This window comes from Mobula hypostoma, chromosome 12 (genome assembly GCF_963921235.1).
Source record: "Mobula hypostoma chromosome 12, sMobHyp1.1, whole genome shotgun sequence".
Taxonomy (NCBI): Eukaryota; Metazoa; Chordata; class Chondrichthyes; order Myliobatiformes; family Myliobatidae; genus Mobula; species Mobula hypostoma.
Genome location: NC_086108.1, coordinates 50,439,641 through 50,463,631, shown reverse-complemented (window position 1 = coordinate 50,463,631; position 23,991 = coordinate 50,439,641). Strand labels below are relative to the sequence as shown.

The 23,991-nt window shown below is 40.5% G+C and overlaps 1 protein-coding gene across 2 annotated transcripts in view; it reads left to right on the top strand.

Moving 5' to 3' along the window:
• LOC134354795 (cytosolic phospholipase A2-like) overlaps positions 1-23,991 on the top strand; it is a 176,351-nt gene that overhangs the window by 107,933 nt on the left and 44,427 nt on the right. For both annotated transcript variants that reach the window (XM_063064061.1, XM_063064062.1), the window contains exons 10-12: positions 7,505-7,619; positions 8,601-8,738; positions 13,898-13,993. In XM_063064061.1, coding sequence (XP_062920131.1) covers positions 7,505-7,619; positions 8,601-8,738; positions 13,898-13,993 — 349 coding nt within the window. The remainder of the gene's footprint in view (positions 1-7,504; positions 7,620-8,600; positions 8,739-13,897; positions 13,994-23,991) is intronic.

The window sequence follows — 23,991 nt, the reverse complement described above, 5'->3', positions numbered from 1 at the left end:
TTCCTTCTTCTCCAACCCACCCACCTGGTTTCACTTATCACCTTCTAGTTGGTCCTCCTTCCCCTCCCCCCCATCTTTTTAATCTAGCATTTTGCCCCATTCTTCCTGGGCTGGAGATGCATCTGGGTCCAAAATGCTGACTGTTTTTTCATTTCCATAGATGTTACCCAACCTGCTGAGTTCCTCCAGCTTTTTTTGTGTGTTGCTCTGGATTTCCAGTATCTGCAGAGTCTTTTGTGTTTCTGATTTAAAAGAGGTCACTGGCTGCATTTAAGTTAGTAGTCATTTATTAGTCAAGTGAAATTTATTGGCGTTATGTACTAATCTGGTGAAGTACAGGTACAGTGAGAAACTTGCTTTCGGCATGTAGATTCAGACAACACACAGAGCATAAGCTATGCATAAATTATATACAACAGTGAAGACAAGACTGCAAAACAAGTGCTTTAAAAAATCAGAGAGAAGTCCATGGTAGAGCAGGAGGTCAATAGTGTTCCAGTGCTGAGGTAGAATTAGGATTGTGCAGGTTGGTTCAAGAACCCAATGTGTGTGAGAAAGTAGCTGTTTCTGAACCTGGTGGCATTGGACTTCAGGCTTCTGTAATTCCTGCCAGTTAGTAGTAGCAAGAAGGTGTGGCCCAGCTGGTGGAATCATTGAATTGAATTGACTTTATTTCTTGCATCCTTCAAATACATGAGGAGTAAAAATCTTTACGTTACATCTCCGTCTAAATGTGCAATCATAGTCATTTGTAATAAATAGAACAGTCAATGTAACATAGAAATACACTCAAATCAGTGTGAGTTAATCAGTCTGATGGCCTGGTGGAAGATGCTGTCCCGGAGCCTTTTGGTCCTGGCTTTTATGCTGTGGTACCGTTTCCCAGATGGTAGCTGCTGGAATAGATTGTGGTTGGGGTGACTCAGATCCCCAATGATCCTTTGGGTCCTTTTTTCACACCTGTCTTTGTAAATGTTCTGAATCATGGGAAGTTCACAACTACAGATGCGCTGGGCTGTCCGCACCACTCTCTGCAGAGTCCTGCGATTGAGGGAAGTAAAGTTCCCATACCAGGCAGTGATGCAGCCAATCAGGATATTCTCAGTTGTGCCCCTATAGAAAGTTCTTAGGATTTGGGGACCCATACCAAACTTCTTCAACGGTCTGAGGTGAAAGAGGCGGTGTTGTGCCTTTTACACCACACAGCTGGTGTGTACAGACCACGTGAGATCCTCGGTGATATGGATGCCGAGGAAGTTAAAGCTGTTCTCCCTCTTAACCCTGGATCCATTGATGGCAATAGGGGTTAGCCTGTCTCCATTCCTCCTGTAGTCCACAACCAGCTCCTTTGTTTTTGCGACGTTGAGGGAGAGATTGTCTTCTTGATACCACTGTGACAGAGAGATGACTTCTTCCCTGCAGGCCACCTCGTTATTGTTTGAGATTAGGCCAATCAATGTAGTGTCATTGGCAAATTTAATTAGATTGGAGCTGTGGGTGGTGACACATTGATGACAGATCCTATCTATTTGTGGCAGTGCCTTGTGTAAATGTTCTAAATGTGGGCTGGGATGTGCCCATTGATGTACTAAGATGAGTCACTGCAGCCTCTTGCTTTCCCGTAAATTTGAATTGTTAGATTATAGAAACATAGAAACATAGAAAATAGGTGCAGGAGTAGGCCATTCGGCCCTTTGAGCCTGCACCGCCATTTATTATGATCATGGCTGATCATCCAACTCAGAACCCAGCCTTCCCTCCATACCCCCTGACCCCTGTAGCCACAAGGGCCATATCTAACTCCCTCTTAAACATAGCCAATGAACTAGCCTCAACAGTTTGCTGTGGCAGAGAATTCCACAGATTCACCACTCTCTGTGTGAAGAAGTTTTTCCTAATCTCAGTCCTAAAAGGCTTCCCCTCTATCCTCAAACTGTGACCCCTCGTTCTGGACCTCCCCAACATCGGGAACAATCTTCCCGCATCTAGCCTGTCCAATCCCTTTAGGATCTTATACGTTTCAATCAGATCCCCCCTCAATCTTCTAAATTCCAACGAGTACAAGCTCAGTACATCCAGTCTTTCTTCATATGAAAGACCTGCCATCCCAGGAATCAATCTGGTGAACCTTCTTTGTACTCCCTCTATGGCAAAGATGTCTTTCCTCAGATTAGGGGACCAAAACTGCACACAATACTCCAGGTGTGGTCTCACCAAGGCCTTGTACAACTGCAGTAGTACCTCCCTGCTCCTGCACTCGAATCCTCTCGCTATAAATGCCAGCATACCATTCGCCTTTTTCACCGCCTGCTGTACCTGCATGCCCACTTTCAATGACTGGTGTATAAGGACACCCAGGTCTCGTTGCACCTCCCCTTTTCCTCATCGGCCACCATTCAGATAATAATCTGTTTTCCTATTTTTGCCACCAAAGTGGATAACTTCACATTTATCCACATTAAATTGCATCTGCCATGAGTTTGCCCACTCACCCAACCTATCCAAGTCACCCTGCATCCTCTTAGCATCCTCCTCACAGCTGACACTGCCACCCAGCTTCGTGTCATCCGCAAACTTGGAGATGCTGCATTTAATTCCCTCATCCAAGTCATTAATATATATTGTAAACAACTGGGGTCCCAGCACTGAGCCTTGCGGTACCCCACCAGTCACCACCTGCCATTCTGAAAAGGTCCCGTTTATTCCCACTCTTTGCTTCCTGTCTGCTAACCAATTCTCCACCCACACCAATACCTTACCCCCAATACTGTGTGCTTTTAGTTTGCACACTAATCTCCTGTGTGGGACCTTGTCAAAAGCCTTTTGAAAATCCAAATATACCACATCCACTGCTTCTCCCCTATCCACTCTACTAGTTACATCCTCAAAAAATTAGAAGCAGAAGTAGGCCATTTGGCCCATCGAGTCTGCTCTGCCATTCAATCATGGACTGATCCAATTCTTCAAGTCATCCCCACTCCCCTGCCTTCTCCCCATTCCCTTTGATGCCCTGGCTAATCAAGAACCTATCTATCTCTGCCTTAAATACACCCAATGACAGCCACTCGTGGCAACAAATTCCACCCTCTGACTAAAGTAATTTCTCCATACCTCTGTTCTAAATGGACGTCCTTCAATCCTGAAGTCGTGTGCTCTTGTTCTAGACTCCTCTACCATGGGAAATAACTTTGCCATATCTAATCTGTTCAGGCCTTTTAACTTACGAAGGGTTTCTATGAGATCTCTCCTCATTCTCCTGAACTCCAGGGAATACAGCCCAAGAGCTGCCAGATGTTCCTCATATGGTAACCCTTTCATCCCTGGAATCATTCTCGTGAATCTTCTCTGAACTCTCTCCAATGTCAGTATGTCCTTTCTAAAATAAGGAGACAAAACTGCACACAATACTCCCAAGTGTGGTCTTACGAGCACCCTTATAGAGCCTCAACATCACATCCCTGCACTTACATTCTATACCTCTAGAAATGAATGCCAACATTCCATTCACCTTCTTCACCACTGACTCAACCTGGAGGTTAACCTTTAGGGTATCCTGCACAAGGACTCCCAAATTTTGAATTCTCTCCCCATCTCAATAATAGTCTGCCCATTTATTTCTTTCATCAAAGTGCATGACAATACACCTTCCAACATTGTGTTTCATTTGTCACTTGTTTGCTCATTCCCCTAAACTATCTAAGTCTCTCCGTGGGCTGTCTGTTTCTTCGACACTACCTGCTCCTCCACCTACCTTTGTATCTTCGGCAAATTCAGCCACAACTCCATTAATCCCATAGTCCAAATCATTGACATATATCGTAAAATGCAGCGGTCCAAACACTGACTCCTGTGGAACTCCACTGGTAACCGGCAGCCAGCCAGTATAGGATCCCTTTATTCCCACTCTGTTTTCTGCCGATCAGCCAATGCTCCACCCATGCCAGTAACTGCCCTGTAATTCCATGGGTTCTTATCTTGCTAAGCAGCCTCATGTGCGGTACCTTGTCAAAGCCCTTCTTAAAATCCAAGTACGCCACGTCTACTGCATCTCCTTTGTCTACCCTGCTTGTAATTTCCTAAAAAAATTATAGTAGGTTTGTCAGGCAGGAGTTTCCTTTCAGGAAACCATGCTATGCTGGCTTTGGCCTATCTTGTCATGTACTTCCAGGTACTCTCTAATATCATCCCTAACAATCGGTTCCAACAATTTCCCAACCACTGATGTCAGGCTCCCACTCTTCTTAAATAGCAGAGTAATATTTGCAATTTTCCAGTCATCCCAGTACAATGCCAGAATCTATCAATTCTTGAAAGATCATTGTTAATGCCTCCGCATTCTCTCCAGCTACTTCCTACAGAACTCGAGGGTGCATTCCATCTGGTCAGGAGATTTACTCACCCTCAGACCATTAAGCTTCCTGAGTACCTTCTCAGTCGTAATTTTCATTGCACATACTTCTCTTTCGGGACACTCTTGAATATCCTGTATACTGCAGGTGTCTTCCACTATGAAGACTGATACAAAATGTGCATTCAGTTCCTCTATCATCTCTACATCTCTTATTACAATGTCTCCAACGTTGTTTTCTATTGATCCTATATCTACACTCAACTCTCTTCTACCCTTTGTATACTTAAAGAAGCTTTTAGTACTTTCTTTGATATTAGTCGCCAGCTTCCTTTCATAATTCATCTTTTCCTTCCTAATGACCTTCTTAGTTTCCTTCTGCAAGTTTTTAAAAGCTTCCCAATCCTCTATCTTCCCACTAGCTTTGTCTTCCTTGTATCCCCTCTCTTTAGTTTTTACTTTGGCTCTGACTTTACTTGTCAGCCACAGTAGTGTCCTTCTTCCATTCGAAAATTTCTTCATATTTGGAATATATCTGTCTTGCACTTCCCTCATTTTTCGCAGAAACTCCAGCCATTGCTGTTCTGCTGTCCTTCCTGCTAGTGTCCCTTTCCAGTCAACTTTGACCAGTTCCCTTATCATGCCATTGTAATTTCCTTTATTCCATTGTAATACCGGCACATTGGATTTTAGTTTCTCCTTCTCAAGTTTCGAAGTGAACTTGATCTTATTGTGATCACTGTTTCCCAAGTATTCCTTAACCGTGAGCAGCTCTCTATCACCTCCAGAACATTGCACAACACTCAATCCAGTGCAGCCAATCCTCTAGTGGGCTCAACAACAAGCTGTTCTAAAAAGCCACTCCTTACATCTTCTACAAACTCTCTCTCTTGAGGTCCAGTGCTGGCCTGGTTTTCTCAATCCACTTTCATGTTAAAATCCACAACGATTATCATGACATTGCCTTTCTGACATGCCTTTTCTATCTCCTATTGTAATTTGTAATCCACATCCTGGCTGCTGTTTGGAGGCCTGTATACAACTGCCATTAGGGTCCTTTTACCCTTGCCATTTCTTAACTCAACCCATAGAGACTCTACACCTTCTGATCCTATGTCATCCCTTTCTAATGATTTAATATTATTTCTTATACCCAGGGCCACACCACCCCCTGGGTGTGAATATATGCAGTATATCAACACAGACACCCCCACCCCCTTAAATAGAAATGAATGCACAGCTCATCCTCTTGCTTCACCTCTTTCCAGAACTGTGGTAAAACTGAGAAAGTGTCAGGGTTATGGCTGATGTGAAGTGGGTGTGGTGTTTGTGCATGAGAGATCAATTAAAATATAACTTAAGTATTTTGCAGAATAGAACCATAGCAAGACCAGCTTACATACTGTAACCACGGGATCACAAAACTAAATACCTAATTAAACTAGAGGGATAAACATAAAAAAGCTGGCTGATTAGTCTGCAAGACACTAAAATTGTGGAAAAATATTTACTTCTGTTTGTGTTGGTGATTTCTTAGGAAAACCGCTTAAGCTATATAAACATATTTACTCTTTATTTTTAATGTTAAAATTATACCGTTAGGTTATGTCTTTGAAGAGTTTTCATCTTAGAAAATATAGTATGCCTATCTCTTGGTGTGCAGCAGTTAGGTGCTTGAGTTCCAGTCTGGTCTGTACGATCTGCTGCAGATACAGGTGAATCTGGGAGGGGAGAACAAGGCCACAGGGGAATGGAGTTGCTGTAAAGGCCAGAGATTCCAGGGTGTGTGATTAACAGTGAAGTCAGAGTCCTCAGGCGTGGGTTGGATGATGCTGATCATCATAGTAGAGGCCTGGTATTTTAATCTGTGGTTTTTGCAGTATTGCAGTTTTAGTAGGGTCACGTTCACATTTACTACTTATTGATATCCATTGACCATAGATCTGCCCTTACCTTTAAAATGAACAAAGAATAATTGCTGGGACACAGTGCTGAATGTCACAGATGGAAATGTCCCTCTATTAAGCTACATATCTCATTGTGCTGCCATCTACAATGTTGTCTATCTTGGTGTAATTGACATATATTACCATGTGGCTTTTTATCTCATAAAGCAAGCATAGCCAATTAAAAGTAGCTATTATGTATGTGTTTTTAAAATTATCTTTGATATGAAAGGTGTTTTAACTTGGCTGGATAATTGGGTAAGAAAATATCACCTGTAGTTGTTTTTTGTTAGTTGATCTGGATTTGTGACATTCCTTGCTGTGGTTCATGGCTGCATTAGCTCTTCTAACCTTGATCACAAATCCCTAGGGAACGCAATCATTTTGAATTTACATTTCTTACTAAGTTACTTGTCCTTTGTTGAAAGCTATGTGGCTGGAGAAGTCCAGGTGAAACATTACCTCTAAATCCAAATAGGGTGATTCAGCAATAGAAAAGCAAAAATTTTGGTCCCCATATAACACACATATCTGAGAGCTTCAAACTTATTTCTTTGTATCTTTTACTTTAGTTGAATTGAAATATTTATCCCAAAGTGTACAAATGAAGCACAATAGTCTATTCCACTTTAAGACATTGTTATGAGTCTACTATCTGTAGTCAAGCCATAGTGTTTAAGTGAACCTAACATCATTTAACCCATTGTCATTTTCCTTCTGAGGTCACTTGCTGAGTAACAGTTCCATCTGTGACACTTAGCATCATACTCTGCCTGTTATTCATTATGATGGTAGGAAGTCTAATAATCATAGATATCGGATATTATTTTGTATCTGTGTTCACTGTCTGTGGCACTGAAACATCCATTATTTTCTGACAGGTGTTGTTTGTATCTTGCCCTTCCTAAATGATCTTCAGCAGTAGGGCAAAAGTTATGGAGGCAATGGGCACACTGTGTCTGGCTACTGAAGGGTGAACAGTCAGCAAAATCCTCAGCTTGTGATTGGAAGTAAGGGGGAATATGTAGACATTTGGAAGGTAGATAAACTAGAGAAAAAATAATCAATGAAACTGCAAAATTAATGGATTATTGTTTAAGTTGGAAAAGGAGAATGTGATTTTGAAATTGCTGTACCATTTCCACTTCAGTAATGTATTTTGATTGTTTTAGAAATCTCAAACTCTATTCTGTTTCCTGTTATATTGCAGAGAATGAACTATAGAATGAGTGAGCTGAAAAACAAGATCCACAAAGGGCAGTGCCCAATGCCCTTATTTACCTGTTTACATGTAAAGCCCGATGTCTCTGAACTCATGTTTGCAGGTAGGTCCACTTAATTGGGTAATTATACATCAGTTGGTATACGTGAGTTTGTATAACCAAGATGCTACTTTATAATTCACAGCTAACCTTCAGGCTTTTCAGTTGGTGTGTGTGTGTGTGTGTGTGTTACATTCCTATTTTCTTAAATTATGAGCTTTATTTGATTATTATATCTCTTATTACTTCTATTTTCATAATTTGTAAAAATCAATTTTGACAAGTAATAGAGTTAAGTCTATGGTGAAGTGCTGAGAACCATGAATGTTATCCTCAAAATGACAAACTAAACCCACCACATTCTGCACTATATGTCATGAATTTCCTCCTTGGGCATGCAGCAGGTTTCATATCTTCATACCTGCCCACTCGCACATTCGTTCTGCCAATGTCCAGATCTGCCAATATACCTCTTTCCCATTAGAGTATATCAAAATTGTGGAAGCAAGGAATTGTGGCTGTCTCACCTGTTTGGTCTTGATTTTGAGATGGCATTACAGTATTTATGCTTGATGTTGACCTCAAAGAAAGCTGCCCTTGAAGATCTAATGATCACTGTGGCAATAACTTCTCTCTTCAGTGGCTGTCGGACATCAGTTCAGTGAGCATCATGACACCCTGAAGCTGTTAAGACATCAATCTGCCTGAGTAACCAATCACAATGAAGAATTCTCAAAGGTGAAATTCTTCAAATTTTTCAAATTCTCTGAAAATCCTGCCAGTGTTCTAAAACCAAAATGCAAGATTATATATTCATGTGCAAACTAAAGTTTTCAATTTCATATGTGACCCTGTTTTGAACCCATGTGACTACAAAAATAAACTATTAGGTCAAATATATATTCCTATACTAAATGGAGAGATTTAGGGACATACTGACTAACACTAAAAGGAGTACTTGGTGTTTATGTAGTAGATTGAATTAATGATGTCTTTCACAATGACTCTCCCTTCCTTCCTTAAATTTGTTTCATTAATTTATAGACTGGGTGGAATTCAGTCCGTATGAGATTGGAATGGCGAAGTATGGAACATTCATGCACCCCAGCATATTTGGCAGCAAGTTCTTCATGGGAACATTGGTAAAGAGATATGAAGAGAACCCACTTCATTTCCTAATGGGTAAGAAGCAGTTTGATGCAACTGTGGCTGGCATTGGAAGTCAAAGAAAGCATAAAAGCAGAGATAGGCCATACAATATTGCAAAAATTGGCGGGAAACTGGAGGATCAGGAAGCTTTTAAAAACCAACAGAATGCAACTAAAAAGCAATAAGGGGTGAAAAGATGAAATAGAAGGGCAAGCTTGCCAGTAATATAAAAGAGAATCTCAAACTTTTTTTTGAGATATTTAAAGAGTAAAAGAGGGGCAAGAGTAGACATTGGACTGCTAGACAGTGATGCTGGTGAGGTAGGACTGGGGAACAAAGAAATGGCAGATAAACTGGTTAAGTATATTGTGTCAGTCCTCACTGCAAGACACCAGCAACATGTCAGAAATTAGGGAGAGTTAGGTGGGGGAACAGAAGTCAGTGTAGTCACTATTACTAAGCAGAAGGTGCTTGGGAAGCTTATAGGTGTGAAGGTAGATAAATCACTTAGACCAGATGGATTTTGAAAAAGGTAGTTGAGGAGATTTGAAGGCATTAGTATTGATAATTCAAGAATCACTTGAATCTGGAATGTTTCCAGAGAACTAGATAATTACAAATGTTACTTCACTCTTTAAGAAGGGAAAGAGGGAAAAGACATTGAATTACAGGCTGTTTAGCCTGTATTCAGTGATTGGTAAGATTTTAGAGTCGATATTAAGGATGGGGTTTTGCCATACTTAGAAGCATATGATTAAAATAGGGTGAAGCCAATATCGTTTCCTGAAGGAGAAATCCTTCCTGACAAATCTGTTGGAATTCTTTGAGGAAGTAACAAGCAGGATAGATAAAGGAGAGTCAGTAATTGTATACTTGGATTTTTAAGGTCTTGCACAAAAGGCTGTTAAACACGAGCCCATGATGTTGCAGGAAAGGTGATAGCATGGACAGAAGATTAGCTGACTGACAGACAACAAAGAGTGCGAATAAAGAGGGTCTTTTCTGGTTAGCTGCTGGTGACTAGAGCTGTTTTGCCGTAAATGGTGATACATTTTCTATTTTATATGTTAATGATCCAGATGATGTAATTCAAGCTTGGTGGCCAAATTTACAGATAACGCAAAGATAGGCAAGGGGTTTGGCAGTGTTGAGAAAGCATTCAGTGTTCATAAGGATTTGGTCAGGTTCGGAAAATGGCCAAAGAGGTGACAAATGGAATACAACATAGGGAATGCATGGTCATGCACACTGGTTGAAAGAATAAAGACGTGGACTACTTTCTAAATGGGGACAGAATTAAATCAAAGGTGCAAAGGGACTTGGGAGCTCTAGTGTAGGATTTCTTAAAAGTTATTTTGCCATTGAGTCGGTAGTAAGGAAGGCAAATGCAATTGTAGCTTTTGTTTAAAGAGTACTAGAATATAAAAGCATGGATGTAATGCAGAGGATTTATAAGGCATTGGTCAGAACACATTTGCAGTATTGTGAGCAGTTTTGCACCACATATCCGAGGAAGGATGTGCTGCCATTGGAAAGGGTCCAGAGAAGGTCTTGGAGAATGATTCCAGAGATGAAAGGGTTAATGTACAGTGGCATGCAAAAGTTTGGGCTACCCCAGTCAAAATTTCTGTTACTGTGAATAGTTAAGTGAGTAGAAGATGAACTGATCTCCAAAAGTCATGAAGTTAAAGATGAAACATTCTTTTCAACATTTTAAGCAAGATTAGTGTATTATTTTTGTTTTGTACAATTTTAGAGTGTTAAAAAAGGAAAGGAGCACCATGCAAAAGTTTGGGCACCCCAAGCGATTTGAGCTCTCAGATAACTTTTACCAAGGTCTCAGACCTTAATTAGCTTGTTAGGGCTATGGCTTATTCATAATCATCGTTAGGAAAGGCCAGGTGATGCAAATTTCAAAGCTTTATAAATACCCTGACTCCTCAAACCTTGTCCCAACAATCAGCAGCTGCCCAGCGCTCTGAAAATTAAAATAACCGATGCCCACAAAGCAGGAGAAGGCTATAAGAAGATAGCAAAGCGTTTTCAGGTAGCCATTTCCTCAGTTCATAATGTAATGAAGAAATGGCAGTTAACAGGAAGACTGGAGGTCAAGTTGAGGTCTGGAAGGCCAAGAAAACTTTCTGAGAGAACTGCTCGTAGGATTGCTAGAAAGGCAAATCAAAACCCCTGTTTGACTGCAAAAGTCCTTCAGGAAGATTTAGCAGACTCTGGAGTGGTGGTGCACTGTTCTACTGTACAGCGACACCTGCACAAATATGACCTTCATGGAAGAGTCATCAGAAGAAAACCTTTCCTGCGTCGTTACCACAAAATTCAGCATCAGAAGTTTGCAAAGGAACATCTAAACAAGCCTGTTGCATTTTGGAAACAAGTCCCGTGGACTGATGAAGTTAAAATAGAACTTTTTGCAATGAGCAAAGGTATGTTTGGAGAAAAAAGGGTGCAGAATTTCATGAAAAGAACACCTCTCCAACTGTTAAGCACGGGGGTGGATCGATCATGCTTTGGGCTTGTGTTGCAGCCAGTGGCACGGGGAACATTTCACTGGTAGAGGGAAGAATGAATTCAATTAAATACCAGCAAATTCTGGAAGCGAACTTCACACCGTCTATATAAAAAAAATGCTGAAGATGAAAAGAGGATGGCTTCTACAACAGGATAATGATCCTAAACACACCTCAAAATTCACAATGGACTACCTCAAGAGGCGCAAGCTAAAGGTTTTGCCTTGGCCCTCACAGTCCCCCAACCTAAACATCATCAAAAATCTGGGTAGACCTCAAAAGAGCAGTGCATACAAGACGGCCCAAGAATCTCACAGAACTAGAAGCCTTTTGTAAGGAGGAATGGGCGAAAATCCCCTAAACAAGAATTGAAAGACTCTTAGCTGGCTACAGAAAGCGATTACAAGCTGTGATACTTGCCAAAGGGGGTGTTACTAAGTACTGAACATGCAGGGTGCCCAAACTTTTGCTTCAGGCCCTTTTCCTTTTTTGTTATTTTGAAACTGTAAAAGATGGTAATAAAAAAGTAATCTTGCTTAAAATATTAAAGAAATGTGTCATCTTCAACTTTATGCCTTTTGGAAATCAGTTCATCTTTTACTCACTTAGCTATTCACAGTAACAGAAGTTTTGACCAGAGGTGCCCAAACTTTTGCATGCTACTATGTGAGGAGCTTTTCATGGCTCTGAGCTGTACTCACTGGAACTTAGAATAATGAGGGGGATCTCTTTGAAAGCTGCTGTAAGTCCTGAACAGAGTGGATACAGAGAGGACATTTCCAGTATTAAGCGGGTCTAGAACCAGAGAGCTTATCCTCAGAGTAAAAGGACATTGCTTTTGAACAGAGATAGAAGGATTTTTTTTATTAGCCAGAGGATGGTAAATCTGTCACAAAAGGCTGTGGGGCCCAAGTCATAGTGCATATTTAAAGTGGAGGTCAATAGATTCTTGATTAGTAAGGGTGTTAAAGATTGGAGAAAATGCTGAAAAATGGGGTTGAAAGGGAAAACAAAATCAGCCATTATATTATGGTGGAGCAGACTTGATGGGAGAATAGCTTAATTCTGTTCTTATAGATTTTTTTCTTTGAAAAATGGGCTTTCTGGTCAATGTTGTCCTGGACAATGCCAATAGCTTATTATCAAATAATAATTTTAACATTTCTATTAAGTCAACCTGCTTAAAAGAAAACTCTTATTGAATTAATCAACTTGCATTTGGCTCAACTTCTCCAGAGCTTTATAGGGAGTCTAATCATAAATGAGTAGAATTTGTCCCCAGATATGTTTTGCATGGATCATAGTAGGCATCATCAGCTCCTACCACAAGTTCCAGCTATTTTTCTCCAGCAATTCATTTTTAAGGCTTTCAATTGTCGCAGGTTAAAGAGACTTGTTATTGACTGGATTTTTGGGGTGATAATAGAGAAGATGATCGAGCAGTGTTGTCATTAGTATCAATGGGATTATTTGCAGGAATTGGAAGAAGGATATCAAGAATGGAGATGGAGTGTAGATCGGGAAAATGTTTAGGATGCCACTTGTAAATCTTTTTTTATAACTCTTCCTGGACAGATAATTTGTCTCTGAGTTGGGACTATTCAGCTAATCTGGCAATGAAATTATATCCCTCCAAGAATAAATTACTGGAACTCTTATTCTGTCTTTGTTAAAACGAATGGGACAATCTTCAGAGGAAAAAAAAACAGATAATTTTAACTTCGTAATAATGAAAGTAGGGAATGTGGATTTCCTCTGCATTATGTATTTTTCCTGAGTTTTTTAAAAATGTGCCTTGAGATCAATAGACTTCTAAATTCTGAATTCAAATTAGTAAAACTAACTTCATACTTCTTTGTCTTCTTCCCACTGGAGTACTGGACACCCAACCAGCTACAATAGCTGAACTGCTTCACAAACTGAATTTAATTTGAAGCTAACACATTTAATTTCAATGACCCTTAGCTTTTCCCACATCCAGAGAGCAGCACAATTTTAATGAGCTATTAATGTTGCATTTTGCCTTGCTATATGCTGCTGAAAGGTACGGATGTACATTTTGCTCTCTTTCCTCTTCTGTTCTGTTAAATGTTGAGTATTTTCATAGTAGCTACCTTTTTGGAATGCTGTGCTTGACAGCTGTAAAATAAAGAAAGAAATGGGAGCATGAGCCGCACCAGTTAGTGCTTTGTGTGCATATCTGACCTGTCCCTGGCTCGGTTGCTAGGAAGAGGTTACTGGAGCAGAAATATTACCCTCATTGAAGAACAATGGGGCTGCAATAAGATTTGTGTTCGGGGGGACAGGGTGCCAACGGAGTAGTTTCGTTGACCCTATTTTACAGTGGGTAGAAGACAGATCAGTATGATGTAGTTTGTTGTAATCCAGTCAAATGGTCTCATCCAGTTTTTGATATGGCACGTAAGTTGTGGATAAATTTGTTCTTGGTCACTGGTTGTGCGTGAGAGCAAGCGTACAGGCTGTTGGCTATATGCACCATCCTCTTCAGTGGAATCAGATGTCAATCATAAATGCAACTGGTAGCCAATATTCTCACTCAGCCACGATGAATTTCTCCCATCTTGCTTCTATTCATATTGTAGTATTAACTTTTTTTTAGTGGAATCATTATTGTTTCAATTTTATTTTCCTTTATTGCATTGATAGGTGTTTGGGGCAGTGCATTTTCCATACTATTCAATCGAGTGCTTGGAGTAAGCAGTTCCAGCAACCAAGGCACCACCACTATGGAAGAAGAGCTAGGTACTGCACACGTTATTCAATCTTAAACCTCAGCGTAAGATTTTTAATTGTTTCATTGTACTATTTATCATACCCTTTATTTCTTGTCCCCACTCTCAACACATTCAACAGTACAACAACCAAAGAATATCTCTGCAGAATACTGTTACCTACGTGCAACTTACTCACAAAATATTCTACACTTCTAGGATTTATATGGATGCATTTTCAGAAACACTGAAATGTTCTTCATGACCTTCTTGGAACATACTCTTACAGGCCTGGACAAATATTGATCCTTTCCCCAGGGCTCTTTGCATGTATCAGTTAACTATCTCCCATCCTTAGCTCAGAAGGTTGTACTTAATCACTCAAGGGGAAATTGTGTAATTCTGCAGAAAACTAGATGCAGTCAGCAATACGTGGGGTAAGGTTTAGTTTGAGTTCTGTAAACTGGTGAGTTGTGTCAGCACAATGCCCTCTAGAGGGGAGCTTTTGCACTTCTCCGCAAAACAAGCAACCAGGTGGACTGAAATCTGTAAATTCTGGTTAATTGGGATATATTGGAACCAGTACATTTTGGCCCAATTAAGCAGCTGTCCCAATTAGCTGAAGTTTCATGGAAATACTTAAAAAGGTGTAAAAAGACAAATTACCATTTAACTGATTAACAAATTACGTATTTAAATGAAATACAGACCATATTAGAACACTGACGATACTAGTACAGTACTATAAAACTGTGTATTAGTTCCTAGTAGTTATCAATGGAGGACTTCATCCAATGCACACTGCCGTGTTCTTTTGCTTGACTGTAAATTAACAAAATCAACGTAGACACCTGGTACAGATAATAGACTGCCTTCCTGAATGAATTAGTGTCGTAATCATTCAAAGTCAAAATAAAAATCAAAATGATCAAAAATCACCAATTTTTGAATCAGTGTCCATCAGCCCAAATAGATAACACAACATGAACACGGGCAACTCTAAACACGGTGTAGTGTTCAACGGCCACACAAGTGCACGCAACTGACACAAGTAAGAGAAACACACACAAAATTCTGGTGGAACTCAGCAGGTCAGGCAGGATCTATGGAAATGAATAAACAACCGACATTTCAGGTCGAGATTCTTCATTAGGGCTATTAACGCTGGTTAGAAACTGCTGGGCAACAGTCTCCTGTTCTGATTAAGCAGCATAGCGTCCAAAATAAGCAGCTGTCCCAAATAACTGGTGGTCCAATTAATCAGAATACACTGTATCCTTCAATCAAAATAAAACAATCAGAATATTTCATTCCATATAAAATCATGAGCATAAAATGAGTTAAATAAAGAGGAAGGGGGGAACTTAAATGTAAAAGGGATTGCCCTAGAAATCCTACACCATCAGGTGATGCAAAGTAAGCCAACTCCCCCACCCCCCCATTCATTTCATTTATTTTCTGTTCAAAAACTAATTGAGAAAATAGTTGGTATTCCTTTCGCTTATTTGAGGCACTATGCACAATAAAACTTCTAGGAATCTAGAAACTTCACAGTGGAAGAAAATGTTTTCAGAAAATAACTTTAAACTTTTTTTTAAAACTTTGATATTTGAAATCTGGAGCAATAAGACTCCAAAGTTACTACATTAATTATTCAGTGTCATATATTTTTGGGAATAAGTTTGCTCTGTTTGTTGTAATTGCCATGCTTGCTAGGGATATTGTTAGTAGGCCCACAAATTGTGTATGTGGAAGAGGCATCTTGGACAGAAACATCCTGGTTTTAGCTGTTAACCACAGAACTAGATACTGGAAATTTGTCCCTGATGTCCCTTAGTGTCACAAATGTTAATTGTACTAAGCAGTTTTTCAGGCTTTAATGTCAAGTGACTTATTGTCTGTATTACTCTAAATGTCAGCATACTGATTTGACTCATTTGTTTTTAGTACCCAGGATGTTATAAGATGAATTTGTATTATAACATATCACATTACACAGGATTTCCCTAATGTTTCACATGCAGTGAAATATGCAGACACATGTAGTAAGCAGATGATGTCATGAAAAGCACTGAGCTATTAATAGTCTCTTAAAAATCTCCAATTTGGAGTGCTAAACAATGTTTTATCAATGGCAGACAGTATTCATTAATCTATTGCAAAAATTTACAGAGGGCTTCTTTGTACAGTAGCTGAGCATGTGTGAAACTTGATATTTCTTGTATGTATGACAATGTAGAAATATTTATTTTCTCACAAAATGAGTGGTTTGTCCTTTATGATGTTGCGGACATTCTCTGACAGACTGTTCAGTATCTATCTTTGAGAGTTATGGAACACCTTGAAAATATCTTCAGTGCCCCTTGATTAAGGAGGTGAAAGGTCAGCCAGGACACAGCTCCTTCTTGCTGTTCCAGCTGAAAAGTACATATAATCTAGTTTAAATGAGACACAATTGTGTTCAGGTTACAATAACCCTAAAGGTATGGCATGGCATTCTAGAATTTATCATTTTAAGTTACTTTGCAGCATTTCTAACAAATCTCTAAGAATTACCAAACCAGGTTCCTTCCCATTACTTTACAGGGCCCAGAGTATTTTGTGCAGTTTTGTTCTCCATCCCTAATGGTGCAGAGGCAGTATAATGAAGGTTCATCAAACCGATTCCATGGACGCTGGGTCTGTCTGTGGGGAGAGATTGGGTTGTCAAGATCTGCCATCACAAGAGTTTAAAATAAAGAGCAGTCTGGTAGAAAAGCTTAACGGTCTAGGTGCAAGGAAGCTGTTTCCCATGGGTTCCCAGTCTCATGATACACAGTAAGACATTGAGGACTGAGGTGAACAGAGATGTCTTTACTCAGAAACAGATGGTCCTGTGGAACTCTGTAGAAAGAAGTCAAGTTGGTGTATTTGTCTAGTGTGACTTCTAGATCTAGAAGTGAACAAATTGTATCAGGAGAGAAATGTTATCGAAATGGAGGATTGGCCATGATTAAATTTAATGGCAGAGCAAGTGTGAAAGGTCAAATGGTTAACTGCTTCTCTTATTTTCCCCTATATTCTGTTCATTTTACTCCCCCTTTAATCATTTGGTGTTGTGTGTTAAGAGCAGTTTTTTTTTCTAAACTGGGCTATGTTCTTTCTTTTAAAAAAAAGGAGGAAGAGTTAGAAATTTCGAACAGCTCAAGCAGCATCTGTGGTGCAAGAGATAAAGGGCTGAAGAAAAAACAATCTGATAGGACAGGACAGTAGACCATGCAAGAAGGGAAAGGAGGAGATGGGCAGGTGAGGAGATGCGAAAGGGTGAGAGGGGAACCAGAACAGGGAATGGAAAAAGAAAGAAAGGGATATGGGAGGAGAAATTACCGGAAGTTAGAGCAATTGATGTTCATGCAATCACAGGTGTAGTGTCGCCTCCTTATTCACTTGACCCTCCCCACTGATTTCCCTTCTGGCATTTATCCCTTCAAGTGTACCAAGGGCTACACCTCCCCTGACACCTTCTCCCTCATCACGATTTAGGCCCTGTAAGTCTGTGCAGCCATCTATTGTATCTGGTGCTCCATGTGTGGCCTCCTCTACATTGGTGAAGCATGACATAAATTGTGCGGGGGGGGCACAGGGAGAGGACTGCTTTGTCGAGCATCTTTGTTCCATCTGCCACAAAAGGCAGGGTTTCCTGGTAGCATCCCAATCCTAATCCCAATCCCATTCCAATGAGCTCGCTTTTTCCACCTGACCTACTGAGTGATCAGCAGTTTTTCTTTTCAATTCAGATTTCCAGCATCTAGTTGCATGATTTTCCAGTATTATTTGACTAATCTCTTTGGACACTGGCTTAATTCACTTTCACTTCAAATGATGTGGAAAAAGAAACACAGCATGCTGCGATTAATATTGTGTTCTTTTACTGCTATTTTGAAGGTCATTTACCTTGGTCATCATTTTCTTGAGGAGGGGATTATGTATGTTGGCAACACTTCTGGCTGATCCCCAGTTTTACCTGTCTCGCTTTTGGGTGGCTGTTCCTTGCTGATTTTTATTACATACTCATTAGATTAATCTGGTGTTTCTGTGGAATTTAGGACAATTAGAGAAACTTACAGAAGTTGATTCCCAGAGTTTCTTACACAGTCTGTAAGCCCTTAGCTCTCAGAAGGCTGAATTATAGACAGAAAATGTTGGAAACATTGATTTGGTAGGCAGCATCTGTGTGAAACTGCTTTCCATCAGATTGGTGGCAGTATAAAAAGGCAAAACTGCAAGTGTGGGAACTGTGAAATAAAGATGGAAAAATGCTGAAAATACCCATGCAGCATCTCCCAGAGCAGTATTGCGTTGTGCTTCGGTGTAACCTGACCAGGACAGGGAAACTAGTATTTGCAGATTCTCTTCCTCTAAAGTCCACAGAAAGACTTCATGCTCCCACTTTGCCTTTCATGGGATCCTGCAGAATATTCAGCTGATGATGCAGTTTGGAAGTGTCAGAAGTTTCTTTGGCAGGCAGCAGCCATCTGCTGCCAGAAGCGCCTTTCCTGTCAGCAGCTGACCACTGCAGCTTGTCTGTATTAGGCCAGCATCCAGCTGATATGTGTCGAAGTCGGGGAGGGGAGTGTTTGCCTCACTTATCTCGTATCCAGCTTAGAGCTTCTGTTTCCCCTTTAAGTAAAGTGTGCATGCTGTGTGTAAAATGGTGGTTTATAGAAGGATATTTGGTATTGTTAAACATTCATGGTGATAAGGTTATAAACTTCACTTCAATATTATAATTTAAGCCTTTCCAGTATGAAAGTTATTTTACCTCATTGAAAATAGAGGAGCTGGCAAATTTTCAAAGTGAATTTACAAGTGGCTTCACGGCTGAGGGTGCGGTGGAAACAACAAAGGGATGCAAATCGATACATCGGTCCTTGCCCTCCTGTACTGTCATGACGTGGCCATTCTCAGGTTGAAGTTGCAACACCTCATATTCCCTCTGGGTAGCCTCCAACCTGATGGCATGAGTATCGATTTCTTTAACTTTCAGGAATTTCTCTGCCCAGCCCTGTCTCTCTCTTTTTCTATTCCCCATTCTGACTCCCTCTTACTCCTTCTCGTCTACCCATCACCTCCCTCTAGTGCCCCTCCTCCTTCCTTTTCTCACAAGGTCCGCTCTCTTCTCCTCACAGACATCTTCCTTAGCCCGTTACCCTTTCCACTTATCACCTGCCCACCTTCCATCTCATCTGGTGTCACCTATCACCTACTAGTTTATATTCCTTCCCCTGCCCCACCTCCTTATTCAGGCTTCCTCCTCCTCCTTTTCCAGTCCTGAAGAAGGATCTTGCCCCAAAATGTTGACTGTTTAGAGATGTTGCCTGACTTGCTGACTTCCTCCAGTATTTTATCTGTGTAACTCTGTGGTAGCAACACTTGTACAAGGATTTGTACAAGTCTTGTAGAATCCACCTCGAGGCTAAAATAGGACGAATTCATTGCAAAGAAATGGATTTGTAATTCTCTTCACTTTATTCACAAAATACATGTAAAATAGAAGATTTCCAGTCTTTTTAAGAAGACTTGAAATTATATGGATATAATGAAGGCATGAAATGAGAGTGGTGGAGGGAAGACAGCCGATTCTGTCTTACTGATTAACATCAATAGTTCACTAATGGAATTTTTATGCATATGAAACAGATAAGATCTGGGTAAGTATGAGCATCTCAAAAGAATTTTATTTTTGTAGTCTAATCATGAGAAGCAATCTAGTTTAAACAGGATGCTTGGTCAATTTGAACGTAAATGACTTGCTTAAGTTAAATAAAGCCTGAATCAGCTTCTCTACTGTCTAGAGAGAGGAAAAACTCAGTGGTTTCTGTTTTATTTGCTCATTTTGCCACCTTCCACTGCCGCAATAAATGCGTTTCATATGGGTTTAATTTTTTGACTAAGAATATGCCATTTTGTTGTCTACCACTGGTATACATAAGGTTGCCTTCAGGCTACTTCCTTCTGTATTTAGTTGGAATTCTGGTCATGTCAACTACCTCTTGATACATTTCAATTGAGGAAACATGTCACCAGTTCGTTTTGCAAGCCGTAACATTTTTTAGCTGTCCCTAGTATTCAGAACTTCCAGATCAAATACTGGTGTTTACAAATGCAGCAACTCTCCTGTCTGCTGGGGGTTTACACAAAGCTCTATCTGCACTGTGTCAGTGCAAGGGTCCTATACGCCCTGTAAGTCAGACTGTTAGCCTCAAATTGGTGGAGGTTGTTTACTACAGGCCTGCAGCTTCGACTAACATACAGAATAGTTATTCACAAAGAAACAGCATTGGCTGGGAGCTCTAAATTTGACTTACATCAATTTCTTTCCCCTCAGTGTTGCCTAGCTAAGCAAATTAGGCATTGCCCAATTTAAATACTAATTGGTCCAGTCTCCAGACCTGCTGGTGAGTAGTCTCCTTTGATCAAACAGGATTGTCACCATTTTCTTTCCAATTCTGCTTGCTTACTCAAGCCCATTGTCCTTACTGGGGTAAAGGCTATCAACAGCAACTCAGGAGAGTCCTTTGTCCTGGGCCAACCTTTTAAGTTGTCCCCAGGTTTAGCCCATCTTGGAAAATCCTTCCCCTCCCAGGGGCTTCTGTTAGTGTCTCTGTAGCTCTGGGATTTTACAGGATGGGGTTACTAGCCCCATGCTCAAACCTTCTCCTTTTGCAGTCGGGTGTGGGACTGTCCATGGTGGAGCTTTTACAATTCTAAGTTAAGTTTTATTAATGGTATGACCTTTACCCTATTCATGAAAAAAAACTTAGGATTTTTTTTTGCTAAAATGCAGGAAGTTTATATGGAATGAAAGGAGATTTTGGTCTCTCCAGAAAATATTTGAAAACAAGCATTGGGGCTTGCCAGCATAGATATGGAATGTTCATTTCCCGCAGTTGGGGTGTACAGAACTAGCTGCTACTGTCTGAAAACAGGGATTCAGTCATTCAGGGCAGAAGCAAAGAAATTTCTTCATCCACTGGCTGGTAAATCTTTGAAGTCTTCTAACCAAGTGCGATGTACCTAATTGCTCTATGTGACAAACAGATCATTTTTGAGTCTTTGAATATGTTCAAGAGAGACACCTTTGGATATCATTTAGTTCAGGAATGTGGTGGAGATGAAAAATCAGCCAGTATGATATTGGATAGCAGAGCGGGTGTGAGGGTATGAATGGCCTTGTCCTGTTTTGTGTATGCTTACCAACTCTGCCTGTAACTCCTGTGTAAGTAAAGCTAGCTTCAATAGCAATTAATTAGTCACATAGAGATACGGTATGGAAGCAAGACCTCACCCCAAGTGGACCATGCCAATCAAGGTGTCTCCCTGCGCTATTCCAATTTGCCTGCAGTTGGCCCCTGTGCCATGAAACATTTCATATTCATGAGTTGGTCCAAATTTCTTTTGCACGTTGTAATTGTACCTGCCTCTACCACTTCCTCTGGCAGCTTGTTCTGTATAACCAACTTCACGTTCTTATCAATCACCCCTGCCCTACCCCGGCTTCTGCCAATCACATACACATTAGGTTCAATTGACAGTGGCAAATGAATTTAATAACACACGTGTTTGGAATGTGGGAGGAAGCACAGGGCGAATGTGCAAGTGTTACCCAGGCAGCAACTGAAGTCAAGACTAAATTCGGGTCACCGGCACTGTGAGCACTGCCTCCACTATTGAGTTACACTTAAGCTTAGATTGTGTTATCATGACTTGTGACATGAGCCAATTCCTATTCATTTATGTGATTGAATCACCCCTCCAGTTTTGAAGATCTCAAAGTGAGATGTTTTATGCACTGCACACTGCGAACTGAGACTTTATACTTTATTATCGCCAAACAATTGGTACTAGAACGCACAATCATCACAGCGATATTTGATTCTGTGCTTCACACTCCCTGGATTACAAATATTAAATATTAAAAATAGTTAAAATTAGTAGACATTAAAAATTTAGATTATAAATCATAAACAGAAAAATGGGAAGTAAGGTAGTGCAAAAAAAAAACGAGAGGCAGGTCCGGATATTTGGAGGGTACGGCCCAGATCCGAGTCAGGACCTGAGGATGCAGTCCTTGATAACACTGTATTGTTTGGTTTCCCAGTGGTAGCATTATGACATTTATGGTCTTTGGAATGTCTAATCAACAAAGTCAGAAATGGTTTTCTTTGCCTTTGTCATAATATGTTTTGTATTGGCAGTCTAGATTTGAAATCCCAGCGTTGCCGTTGACAATGCTGAAGTCAGAGCTGAAAGAAAATGTCAAATGGCTGCAGAAGAAGATGCACCCCACTTACACTTTGTGTACAATAGTGTAAACCTCTGTATACAAATCACAGAAGTTCGTACAATCCTTCTCTTTAATGTGTTACAGCACCTTTCTGAAGAATTCGCTTTCATTTATGTTTTTTTTTCCAGAAGTGATGAACAATTGATAAACCAGAAAGAATTTTGACCCAGGTTTTGCAAGCCATGCACCCACTTCTAGAAATATTTCCTTGTGACATGTAATAATGATCAGTAGAGTCCCGTCAGTTGTAGGCACATGCAATTTGTATTTGATTCTCTTGATCACTCCAGCTTACTGACCACCCCCCAGTGCTGGTCTTCTAGTAACACATGCAGCAGGCCAGGCAGCATCTCTAGGAACAGGTACAGTCGATGTTTCGGGCCGAGACCCTTCCTCAGGACTAACTGAAGAAAGAGCTAGTAAGGGATTTGAAAGTGGGAGGGGGAGGGGGGGATCCAAAATGATAGGAGAAGACAGGAGGGGGAGGGATGGAGCCAAGAGCTGGACAGGTGATTGGCAAAGGGGATATGAGAGGATCATGGGACAGGAGGCCTAGGGAGAAGGAAAGGAGGGCGGGGGGGGAAACCCAGAGAATGGGCAAGGGGTATAGTGAGAGGGACAGAGGGAGAAAAAGGAGAGAGAGAGAAAAAGAATATATGTAAATAAAATAATAATAAATAAATAATGGATGGGGTACGAGGGGGAGTAGGGGCATTAATGGAAGTTAGAGAAGTCAATGTTCATGCCATCAAGTTGGAGGCTACCCAGACGGAATATAAGGTGTTGTTCCTCCAACCTGAGTGTAGCTTCATCTTTACAGTAGAGGAGGCCGTGGATAGAACATATCAGAATGGGAATGGGACGTGGAATTAAAATGTGTGGCCACTGGGAGATTCTGCTTGAAATTCCAGCATCTGCAGATTTCCTCGTGTTTGCTGGTCTTCTAGTCATGTTTTCCACCAGTTAGCGAGTATGATTCAAACTGAGAGTAAAAGCATAAAGGAAAAAAAAACAAAGAGCTGTCCTCACACTGCTCTACTCCAGGGATAAACACTGCCAGACATGAACTCGAGCTCTGACGCTCCCAGCTACTATTTGAGTGATTCTATTAGTGACTCTTTCCTGATACTTTCCAAATGTGTATGAGTAAACATGCACTGTGGGGGGTAGGGGCTTCCTTTAGATCAGTGGTTTGGGAGGGGATTGATCGTCCAAATCATTTCCGAGTTCCACTTGCATGGAAAATGTTTTGTTTTAATTGCACCCAAACAGTTACTAATATTTATTGCTACGTTATGAAGACACAACCGCTGGAGTTTATTAACAGTTCATTTTCTGTTTCCATCTCAACCAAGTAACAAACCAAGAATGGTTTCCTTATTTTAAATGCAAGAAATAGTAACGTCATTTTTATGTGGCTGAAAGCAAGATTTGAAGTGATTTTTTTTTACAGCCCTTTTGAATGCTGGACGCTTGATGGCAGCTTAGGTTTTTGATCTAAGCATCACTTCATATTTATAAAAGTGAAAAGTTTAAATCTATCTTGCTAATTAAAATATATAACAAAATAGAAATTGCAACAGAAGTTGCAACTACATTGCAACATATCAATTTCTACTCAGTGCAGACCCCTAGAGATCAGCTGAGGTGAAATCAGTTTTGCTGCATTGTGATCACTAAAATACATCCACAAGCTGATTCTG